The 12,189-nt window shown below is 41.2% G+C and overlaps 1 protein-coding gene across 3 annotated transcripts in view; it reads right to left on the reverse strand.

Annotated features, from left to right (window-relative positions):
• LOC125978247 (VPS10 domain-containing receptor SorCS1) overlaps positions 1-12,189 on the reverse strand; it is a 58,817-nt gene that overhangs the window by 25,927 nt on the left and 20,701 nt on the right. The window contains exon 1 of one of the 3 annotated variants that reach the window (XM_049735420.2): positions 6,787-7,493. The exons of 1 other annotated variant lie outside the window; for it this stretch is intronic. In XM_049735420.2, the coding sequence (XP_049591377.1) occupies positions 6,787-7,362 (576 nt within the window). In that variant the 5' untranslated portion in view covers positions 7,363-7,493. Of the gene's footprint in view, positions 1-6,786; positions 7,506-12,189 lie in introns of those variants that run through there. One more of the 3 variants, XM_049735421.2, reaches the window with a different exon arrangement.

The raw sequence follows: 12,189 nt of genomic DNA on the forward strand, positions 1-12,189 counted from the left end.
AGCGCAAGCATGAATTATGAAGCCACTTCACAATGTCGCAATGGAGAAAATAAAGTATTGATACGGCAATAAAAAGCTGATGCGGGGGTGCAGCTTCACGATGATGCCCAACATGCAAATAGGTTTCATAATCAAGTTGTAAATTAGAATTAACAGTAAGACATTTTTATTGATATTTTTTATATGCAATATATCTTCTGCATTGGAGCCGTACACCGTTAGTGTGCTTTTTGTTATATATGGTCGCTTTAGGGCAACTAAAAAAAAAGCACTTATAATATTGTACTTGATTAAAACTAAGGGTTCTAAAACTGTCATTCTTATATTAGCATGTCAAGGGTGTTTTCCATTTTGTTAGCATTAAGCTAGCAGATGATTATTACAGCACGTAAGTGAGGGTATTTGCTTTGTTTAGCGGGGATCATTCAGGAGGACTCAGTAGGGCTGAACGATTTTGAAAAATAATCAGATTATATTTTTTCCCCTCAATATTGCAATTTAATGAGATTTTTTTTTTTCCCAGATCCTCTTCTCACCATTTTTTCTGTATTACAATAATCTGATTTATTATAAGTGTTTTGGTTTTAAATATATAAATATACAAGCAGTCTTTGCTTTTTTGAAAATTGCACTCTAGTACATTTGACAAATTAATTATCCAGCCATCCTCTTTAAGTTTGTTGATTAACTCGGGCCATAGTAGAACCTTCCAATCGTTCCCCAGATGCGCACTTGTTTTGGCAGAGTGTTATCTCGCTACAGGGCAGTTGTTTCATTCTTTAAATTGGCAAGCAAAATGTTTCTGTTGACTCCTGACTTCATTCTACTTGATGTCAAACCGGCATTTTTTTTTTTTTTGGGTTGTTGTTTTCATCGACATCAAAAGTAAATGAATTGGCCTCACTGTTCCAGTTTCTTGTGGAGGGGAGTGTAGTACAAAGCGCACCCAGTGGGTTGCACACAAACAAGATAATAAGCAGCAATACAAGAAGTCCACGCCACTACGGCTGCTTGTGACTGATAGTCTGGCTTCAATGGGCGAACCAAGTGAAAGCAGCATCGCCAAACGCAAACACGCTTGAGAAGTCATCCGAAACTGTTTGCTTCTCGCCTCTAAATGAGGACCTCGGCGAGTTGATGAAGCAACCTGCTGAGTGTGGAGACTTTATCCTGCTCCAGGGAGGCTTGATCAGTTCAGGCCAGATTAGACCGACAAAGTGAAGCACGCTGCCCACAGCGCCTACGTTTGCAAAGTCAGCTGGATGGAAATTACTGTACGCTAAATTGGTCGCATCTGGATCTTGGCGAGAGCAGATTTTGTTAAGGCGTTGATGAACATCATTACAGTAGTGTTAAAAAAACAAGCCGAACAGCAAGTTCTCGCTAACCTGGCTGGACCACCTGTCTAGCAGAAATTCAAATATACTGAATTAGAAGTTAGCGTGGCACAAAAACAATTTAGACTTTTTAGTTTATGATACAGCGGCTCCTCTGACGCACACTCAGATGCTGACTGTGATTCCTGAGTAGTGCGCCATGAGAGTTCATTAGATTCATTCGCTACAAAGAATCAGCTCGACATAGTGAAAATTATAGAAGGTAAAAATAACTTCTGCTGTGATTATCTTAAATGAGACATTTAAAAAATCTGTATTTTAAAACAAATGTTCTACCTGAGTGTCCAATTACAACAATAACATTTAAAGCAGGGGCCCAAAAATAAGTTATTACTGATAACATACTTTTTAAATTATTTGTCCAATTATTCAGAATATTTTTTCTGCCAAATATCCTAATCAGCATTGGCCTAAAAAAAGTCAGACTGGTCGAGCTTGAAATATTACTGCAGCTTACTAAGTCAGTCATTTTTGTTGTTTTTTGGGGAGAGGCTGGAACGGATTAACGGCATTCCCATTCATTCCAATGGGGACATAGTATTCACACTTTCATCTCAAGGCAATACTTCATGTAACAAACATTGGAGAACACTGAGCATCATTAAAACGCACACCCACAACAAGAAGACAAGTTTACTTCCCACAGAGCTGAGTGTAGCACTGCAGCACATGCTTGACAGTTTACTTGCTAGCCAAATCATCCAAACCTGATTTTATGGAATTTATCTGCTCGGGTTTCAGCACAGAAGCGGGAGGGCCCTTTGAGGGTAACACAGCTTGCCAATAAACAACACACGCTGCAAGATGGCGAAATGCTCGGGAACCCCGCCGCAGGAAGGCATGGTGGCTTTCCGCAGCTGAGCTCGGCCGACCGCTGTTTCCAAAGCGGCTTTTTTATTTAATTCAAAGCAGATCCCCGCCGACAAAAGTACACCCTTTATTTTCCCGTTGTCTTCTCCGCGGCCGCCGAGTCGGATTACCTAACTTTGTGAATCAATGAATAAACTTGTTCCTTTTTGGGTGTCTTTGATGCGGAACCCTCTCCAGCCTGTCCATCACAAAGACACCCGGAGAGGCCGTCTGTACTGTGTGCATATATATCCATGAGCTTCCACTAGTCTGAGGGATCTGCTCACAGCAGGGAAGGTGAGAAGCATAAAATAATAAGAAGCTGATTAAGAATTAACTGGATAAACCTATGCATCATCTCCCCCTAAAGGCACTTGGAGATAAACGGGCTTTGCCTGGTTATGTCGTAGCGCTGTTTTTAGCATGCTGGGATATTACAATTAATTGGCTAATGAGAGGGGAGAAAAAATGACTGTTTCCATACAAGTATATTTCCATACTGTATTGTTGAAAAGATTCTCGGCGCGACGCTGAGATGTTCTTTGTAGCCTCTTGCACTTCATTGTGCTTTAAATCTACTTAACATTGCATATGTTTAGCACTAATCATATTCCGCATGTAGTATTTTTCTTTGTCTAGCGCAGAGAGCTGAATGTATATCATTGTCACTGTATCTATAAAGCTTTATGCGCATTGCTGTCTCGGGCAGGAGCAGCAAAGGAAGCAGAAATAACTTAAGGCACAGAGGCTTGATTCATTTCAAGGCTTGGCATCTATTTTACATATCGTACATTCCAACTGAATTTGTTTGCCTAAAATTCAATCTGGTTTTGCACATCATTTGCATATTATTATGGCTGGAGTTTTGCCAGTAGACAAAAAAAAAATAGCCAACTTTGCTGTGACAAAGAGAAGGAGAGAGGGGGAAAAAAAACTATTCTCGCAAATCGATGGTGTGAGTTGGCCGGTTCCTTCGGTCAGTGGCTATACTTCAAGTCGTGCTTGGCGGGTGTTTATTCAATCGTTACAAATAGCCTAGAGGTTAGCTATATCTTTTTTCTGTTGTTATCAACGGCTAATTTAATATTTTCTCTTAGTCAGCTAACATGATTTTATAGCATCAACGCTTCAGCTAGCGCTAGCAAGATCTTGGTTTAAAATAACGTTATTAAACCAGGGATTGGTTTTACGGACAGTTAAAACAAATTTGTACTTTTTTATGTATTAACGACACTTCATCATCTGGTCTTTTTCCGTCTTTTTTAATCACCGACTTGTTTTGTGAATTCTGACCTTGGGTATTTGTGTGGTGTACGAACAGCTAGCTAGCTAAATAAAGACTGAAGTGGTAGAAATGTTCCAAATGGCAATACGCACCAAGCTAAGTATAATGGAGTTCTCCCCTTTCACATTTTCAGCAATTATCTTCAATTAGTATATTTAGAAACAAATTGGTGAGTTCCCTTTTACGTAAACTGGCAAATGTGCAGCAGAATCATCTTCCCCCTCTTGCCAAGTGTCACTCTCCTCCATGTCAGCCCTCATTACCGTCCAAGTTGCCTTCCCGAGATGATGTAAGACTAAAGTTCACGCGCTGCCATATATCACCCTAGCCAGCTGATTGCTTTTCGACATCCTTTCAAGCATGTTCTTGAAGAGTCAAATGTTGGCTACGTGCGAAGGGTTCAACATGGAGGTAACTGCCGCCTGACATTTGCATCCGCTCGGAAACATCCCTTCCGCCTAGCATTTAAGTGATCGTTCATCCTTGTTGGACAGTAGCTGTTAACTTTGTTGCTGAGCCATGAGAATCGATCGCTTAGCATTTGGCCTTTGACTGATTTAAAGTCAAGATATGATGTGTTTTGGAGCGTTCCGTCCGTGCAAGACTCGTAAAAGTTTGGCTCGAAAAGGCTTACCTTGCATTAAAATATTGAACTTTTAAACTCCATCAAATCACCAAAAACTAGAAATATGCATTCTTTATAAAACATATACATTTTTAATCGACAGCAAGTGGCAAAATGCATTTTTAAAGGCATTAATTGCTCAAAATAATAAAGTTATCAAATTAATTACAGAGAAATATAAGTATCGGTGACTGATATCAGCAGTCTCTATGAAGACCGATACCTTAAATCTATTGACAAAAGTGGAATTATTTCAATTAGCAACCATATGAAAAAAATGGCACAACAGATTCATAATGAGATGTAATAGTCCCCTTAAGAAGGCTACTAAAAAATACAAAGGCTGCATTATTTAAGGGCAATTTTGCAGCTTTTGATGATGAAACAGCACCAAACCGACTTATCGTAGCAAATGAGACAGGTGGGAATGGGTCAGAACGGCATTCGGAACGCGGCTAGTTGCACTAAAACTAAAAAAAATTAGGATTCTCAGCCTTGTTAGCGTTACACTTTGTGACACTGACTCCATCACATCACAAGACGTCAAGCTGAGTTGAGGAGGAAGCCGGCAAGATTGGTTCTAATACAGACCATTTCAAATTCAGCACAGTAATTGAGGAGCTGAACAGCTCCTGAATGTTTAAAGCTGAAAGATGAAGGCAGCTTATTAAAATCTGGCTAGAGATTCCTCCAGGGTTGCTCGGGGCAAGCAAAAAGATTTTTTTTTTTTTTTTTTTATACCTTCATGATAAAGAAGCCAAAAGATGGATAAACCCATCAAAATATGCTGACATGAAAGTTTATAAGAAGCCACAAGCTTTTGAGATCCGCTCAATATTGAGATGGATGAGAATCGCCCTTTTGGCAAGAGAAGCAATGAAATGCGCTGCTGCTGGTAAATCATTTATGCTTAAGGCGGGGCCTCAACCAACCTACCCACCGCACTCACTCCACCCTCCATTAAACATTTCACTTCTGAATAAAAAAAAAAAAAAAGAAAATGCGTCTTCTCGGTTTTCTGCTAGCTCGCTTGTGAAACCTTCAAGCATGTTGTTTGATTACCGCAGCGACTATGATCTCATTGGATGTATTTAAACGGAAACACTGGATGTGAGCAACAGGATAGATGTGCACACGCAACACTACCTTGAAATGATGAGAGGAGAATTAAAAAATCAAGAGCAATCATCCCTTCAGCGGGGTGAAAATTGAACTTGCACACGCAAATAGTATTTTAATAGACGAGCAACAAAGCTAGCACTGCTCCAATCTCCAGATAATACATACTCTAATGAGATCCGATACAAGTCGAAAATTCAGTCTCGGATAACATCAATTCAAGGAAATGAAAAGAAGACTCACATGGTGCTCTGAATAAAATGACAAAGTGTGTTTGCCATTTATTTTAATACTAACAACTTTTATGGAATTTAGTTGGGAATCTTCTCTGCCTCCAATGGATTGAAATAACTTCAAACTCTTGAAAGACGACTGACTGACTCCCAAATAAGGTGCGCTACAGTAACGAAATATCTTGCGTAACTCATTCACTGCCAGCCCAGTTAAAATGGATCTTTGACGTCTATAGCTGTCAATGGTAGTGAATGAGTTAAGTACGCATGTTTTTATTTAGGTATTTAAAATTGCTTAAAATAACAATAGCTTGAGAGCAAGAGCATCGTATGTAAAAAATATATTGTTACGCTGCCTCATTTTTCCAATACTTCAGCTATTGGCGTGAACATTTTTGAGAATCACCGAACATAGCCTTCCAACTCGATTCCGCTTTTAAACCAACATGGTCCGTCTCAGACTGTATCTAGCGAGGCCGTGTCAGTTTGTAAGCGAGAAAGATGCCTTAAAACAAATTCATGCATATTTGAAGAGGCCTCGATAACCTAGTGCCCTTTTCACCAGTGTACACGAAAAGTCTATTAAGGGGTTTACCAGGACCTGCTGCCCTGATTCTGCTGCTTGGTTTCCTTACACCGAAGACTCGGAAAAAAAGAAGAAGAGGAAGAAAAGAGCAGAAACCTATTCCGCTGAGCCCGACTGTCACGAGCAGCCCTTTATCTATTGAATTGATTTGAGCTGAGCTCCTCTACTGGCGCGAAAATCTCCAAGAGGCTACAGGGCAGCTTTTTGGACCATCAACATCACTGAAACGCCTCGCTTTCATTCAAGTGGCCTGTTGAATTATTAAAAGCGCATAATCACATGGACTGAATGGACGTCACTGAATTATCGAAGGGTCTTCACCCAGGAGAATTAACACGCATGGTCCACATCATTAGGAACACCTCCAATTAAGAACTCTGTTTGATTGACACTGTCAGACAGGCGTTCATTTATTTGTTGTAGTTTTGCGTTCTTCGAGCTCAAATATGTGTTTCCAAATTTTGCGACTCTTTTCACTGTGACACGTTTTGGCTGGGAAACACTAGTTGACAAACGTGCTATTTTAAATACAATCCAGAAGCGTCCGAACGTTTAATTCCTCTTAAAACAAGCGCACATGATTCTTTCTCCATTAAAAGTGTCAAGACGAGCCAAAAGTGAGCACCCAATACTGCGTCAAAACAAAACACTTCCGTGCGTAAATTCCGAGCGCGTCTGGAACGGACACTCACGCTGCTGTTCTGGCCCGACCAGTGCACCATCGCCTGGTTGTGCGCGGTGTCCCCGGCCAGGGCGAAGGTGGAGCTGGCCAGCTGGACGTCCACCGAGTCGGCGTACGGAACTTCGTGCGCGCCATCGTCTCCCAAATCGGCCCAAGTCTCAGCGCCCCTCGCGCTTCTCCTCCTCGGGTCCTCATCCGCGGTTGAATCCACATCATCCCCATTTTCCTCGCTGTCCAAATCGTTTCGGTCGTCAGGGAGGGAAAGTTTTGTCTGATCTTCTTCTTGGGCACAACATGCGTCTTCTTGCCACGCCGCTTGCGGCTCGACTTTAGCTGAACTTTCTGCGACCGCAGCGGCGACTTCGGGGCTGGCTTCGCCTTCGGTATATCCGACAAAGTCCCCAACTGGAATCTCTCCAAAATGCGTCAAATCTTGCCCAAGGAACTCCCGGGGGGTCGCGCTGATGTGCGCCAAATGACCCGAGGGACTGCACCTCACGTCCGGCGTGCAAGTTGGGGAGGAGAAGACACGCGTCCACTCGGAGGAGAAAATCAGGAAAAGGCAAAAAGCGAATCGCGGCGCCATGCTAAAACGATGTTAGATAGGCTTCATTTTTGGGGAGGTGCGCAACAGTGATGCGTTTGTGTGTCATCCACCTGGTGGAGTGGAGCCGGTGAATGTGCGGAGGGGCGGTGCGGGCGACGAGTGCTCCCCTCCTGATGAGAGAGAGGAGGAGCTGGAGGCTGGATTCTGCATCAGCCAGCGTGATTTTTTAATTAAATCATTTATTTAAACAAAGGTGACACAAGTACTGGCAGGTTGCACCCACGTATGAGTAGATTACAGATATATACGTGTGACAAAAATACTTGAACTAATTTACTTAATTAAAAGTGTGTGTGTGTAGGGGGGGGGGGGTATGGAGTGCACTAAAAAACATGGTGTTGAATTTACTAAATTCCATTTCGTCAAGTGGTTGCACAAAATAATTATCTTTGATGATGCCAGCTGATGCTGAATTTGCTAATAAGTGCAAATGGAAATGATACCTATACAGAAGTGCCTTGACATTAGAATTTAATTTGTTGCATGACCACACTTGGGACTCAAAACACTTCAGGGTTTTCCCCCCACGTAAATGAATTGAAATGCTATGAATTCATTGGCCGCCTCTTACATAAAAACCGAGAAAGTTTTAATAAAAATAATCACACGAGTTTCTTATAAAACATATTGTCCGAACATAATTAAAATCAAACCGTTTGTCCATCACAATTCATTGCACATCCTTTTGTTGTATGCAATTTGGCCACCAAGGGGCAGTATAAGCACTTCATCATGACACAAAAGAAGAAGACTTACACAAATACTATAACGGACTTAGTCGACTGCTGTAAGATTAGTCATTCTTCGCAAAAGATAAAGAATACATGCCTGTGAATATCGTTATATTATCTGCCAAGACATGTTGATGCGCTGTTTATGTTCAAATACTCGTTTGCTTATAAGGCTAACGACTGTCGATGCTATTTATTACCCTGTCTATGACGTTTTGCATTGTGTGTTAGCATTAAGCAAACCGAAGCACAGTCACAATGTGCGTTTTATTTTCCACAACTGCTTTCAAAAGTGTTCCATTCAATTTTCCAAAAGCCTCTTAAAGGGCCTGCTCGCGATCAACTGTGTCCCAGCATGATATCATGGGTGACATCATCATCACACAAAATAATGAAAGACCTTCAATCAATCGATCTTCCTTTGAGATGTTTGAGGAAATATCGCTGAGCCTCCCGCAGGTGTCAACGCGCCGAGTTGGTTTTCCATTAGTGTGGGTCTTAGGTAATCAATTTACCGTCAATTATGCCACCCAGGGAATGAATGACTCGAGGCCACGGTGACAAAAACAACCGTTATTTTTTAACACAGCACCGAGTATGTTTTTATTTCTCCTTAAGCAATTAAATTAAATCAGTAACTCCACTTGAATCTTTTTTCATACAGCGCTTACACTAAGTGTACTATTGCCGCCTCTGCATTCTATTTTCTATGTATAGTTTTTACTTCACGTTCGAGCGTGATAATCACGAGTAAATGTAAAGCTTCGTTTTGTGAATAAAAATCTGACTACAAATCATGTCATTTTTTACTAGCGGTCCGCTGAACCACCCAAAATGGCTCACGTTTGGGTCCAGGACCCACGAGTTGAGAATCACTGCTTTCGGTTTATCGTGTCATCTTGTTGCTTTGGAGTGCAGTCAGACAGTCTTGGAATGTCTCGGGTCCCATTTTATGTTTTGTTACGTTTGCGTTTTTCTCCGCCTCATTTGAAAAGCACTGCTTGTTTTTTTTTTTTTTTTTACGCCCTGCACTCAGGTTATTACCCGACATAAAATAATGAGAAGTCAGAGGTGAGCATCATTTATTGGGCGAGGCGTTTCTGTGTAAAGCGTCCCTGTGTCGGCACCACCGTGGAAGATAATTGGGACGTTATTACGACCAAAGAATATACCGGCCCGGGCGTGCGCCGATATATTTTTCGACTTTGGGCTCGGTTCCAGGCACATAATGGTAAACCATTAGGAGAAGTGTGGCCCGTTTGCATCTAGAGATTAGATTCTATTTCTGGGCAACGTGAAGTCGATAGAGGATGCTGTGCTGTTGACTGCTGAGCGACGCCGAGGAGACTCCTTATACTGAGTCGCGTTCTCCCCGTCGCTGATCCCGGTCCGCATTCGGGGTCACCGGCACAGAGATGCCTTTCATTGGCAGCCATTAGCGATGCAGCGAGCGGGAGCTGTCTCAATCTGTTTCAGTTAGCCCGCGCCAGACAAGGGGAAACCAGTCTATAATGCAGATTGATGGCTGACTTGGAATTTCAATCACGGAGAACACTAAGCTAAAAAGCTGGAGTCTTGACTGTAATGCGGCGCTGGGGCGGAGCTGGCCTATTAAAATGGAGATGGTGGCGTGCAGGAAATAATGACTTTTTACGTGTGTTTTTTACCCTGCGCCGGTCGTGATGGCTTTCTGTCTCGCCTGTCGTTGAAGCTTAGACATGGATGGTTGTACACGTGCTGGCCGCGTGTGACCTGTTTTGAGGATTTGAGCACTATCTTAACTCAACTTTTTTTATTTATTTATAGAGCACCAAAAAAAAAAAAAACAACCACAGCTGAAGCAAAGTTTTGCACACATTAAATTGAAAAAAAAATAGATGATCATAATATTTAGAGTTTGACCTATTAATTGATTTTTAGCCAATTTTTGTTTTTATTTTTTTCGTTTTACCACATAAAGACAAACACAGTGTCTTATCACTATCGAACTATTTTAGAACTGATCCTTGGACCATTCATGTTGTCCTCGGGGCTAACCAGAACCTTGCTGTCACCATTTTTTGTTTGTTTTCTCATTTATTTTTATTTTTATGACAATGCACATTAATTATAGAGCAAAGAAAGATCTGTGTTTGCTCTCTCCCTCCTCCTCCGTGCGAAACTGCTCACCCCTCCCCTCTCTGCTCACTGAGAAGGAGAAAAAGACAATTAATTTTAAAAGGCGGCTTGTTTGCTCAACTCTGACAATCATAGCGTGCCCTGCTTGGAAGTCCCTTCAAAAATCAATGAAGAAACAAAAAAATAGTACTGAAAGAGAGTATTAGCGATTACTGAAGTTACGGTAAACCTTCAAAACTCATCTGCAGGCATTTTTCGGGCACTTAATACCAAAAATTTTGATAGAATTTTACAAATCTGCAACGATAATGTAACATCGATTTACGTGATGATTTTTTTCTTTCCTTCAAAGAGATTCCAAGTCATATGCACAATTTGGAATGCCACAAAAATAATCCTGAAAGGGAAGCCTGAAGACTGCATGGGTGAAAAGATAATGCAAATAGACATTATTCAAAGTTATGAGAGTTACACAGGGAATTCAAGTTTTGTCATCACGACATCAAATGATTAAATACGTAATCAAGCGGGCGCAACCTCTTTGTTTGTTGATTTAGCGTTCTGTCTATCTTGCGGGCGCATTGGGAGGATGAAAAAGCGCAAGCAGGCTTTTACATTCACGTCGCGTGCATGCAAAATCAAAACAGCCTCGGTACGATCTCTTTTTAAATGTATCTTATTCTTCCCGCATTTTTCAACTCGCCACAGCAAGGTGACAGATTTCAGGACTGATGCCTGCAGCACATTTGTGTGCACAACATGGCAGCTGTGGAATCATTGTCTCTCTCCAAAGACAAGATTGCTGCTTTGCTGCCTCTCACACAGGCTGAATACAAACGGTGTGCTGCTCCCCACAGCTCGTTTCTCTGATGGCAAACTTGTGAGCAAACGGTATGACGGTAGCGGTTAGTAAGGGACACGCACCAAAAAAAAAAAAAATCATGCAAAGAAATCAAAGGATGGTTTCATCTATTTGTATTTGTTGATTTCATCAAATCTGAAGAAAAGGAAGTCCCAATTATTCCGACACGACAAATCGACTGCTGGCCTTCAGCTTGCAGCCATCATACATAACAAAAGGCACAGATTGAATGAAGCTATAGCGTATTAGTCATTGCCTCACCCACAGGAGCATCTTTTCCCTAGCTTCTCCTTTGTCAGTCGTTATTAATATGAAGCCCGAGTAGTTAATTGTTGCAGTGTTTTGATATTTTCTCAATGTCATCCGAAGCTGCCTTTGAGAATGACCTATTTCACCGAAAGATGATTTTTGTATGAAATAGATGTTATGCGGTTTAAAATGCATGGATCAAGCGGCCACATTTTTTAAAGAAAATTAAATTAACTGCACAGAGTTATTGTATGTGAGCCTGCTGACAGGGTGGACAGTTTTTAATGACGGCATGGTCGACCTTTACTTAGCAGCATTATTTAGTTAACAAGCCAACTGTGCACTGTTAAACATTTACAATTTCTATTTGAATCAATTTGTGACAGAGTGGACATGTCAGGCTCGACAACATTCAGCAACACCCGATATGATGAAAGTTGTGAAATATACGTGTAAATATTTATTCTGCAACTAACCACTGCTTCAGTCGCTATTAAATATTATTTTATTAAACATGATTTTTCCCCCCGATATTTTGAAATGCAAAAATGCGTCAAAGTGCTTAGTCAAAGAGTCAATTTAAAAATGGACGACAGCCACTTCAATCAGTGAGGAACACACTTGTAGGACGTCTAATGAGTTCAATCATGCTATTGAGCCTCTGTGAAATGCAGTGGAGGCAGCAGGTTAAATCTTCATGTGCCGGCCAAATGTTGCTGCAGGCTGAATCCATTTAATACAGCAAATCTTTGACTTGCGCACTGGAATGTAAAATTGATGCAGAGCAAAAAAAAAAAAAACACAACTAATAATTATAAGATTTTTGGGCTAGCTTCTTTTACTGGA

The sequence above is a fragment of the Syngnathus scovelli genome, chromosome 12 (genome assembly GCF_024217435.2).
Source record: "Syngnathus scovelli strain Florida chromosome 12, RoL_Ssco_1.2, whole genome shotgun sequence".
Lineage (NCBI taxonomy): Eukaryota > Metazoa > Chordata > Actinopteri > Syngnathiformes > Syngnathidae > Syngnathus > Syngnathus scovelli.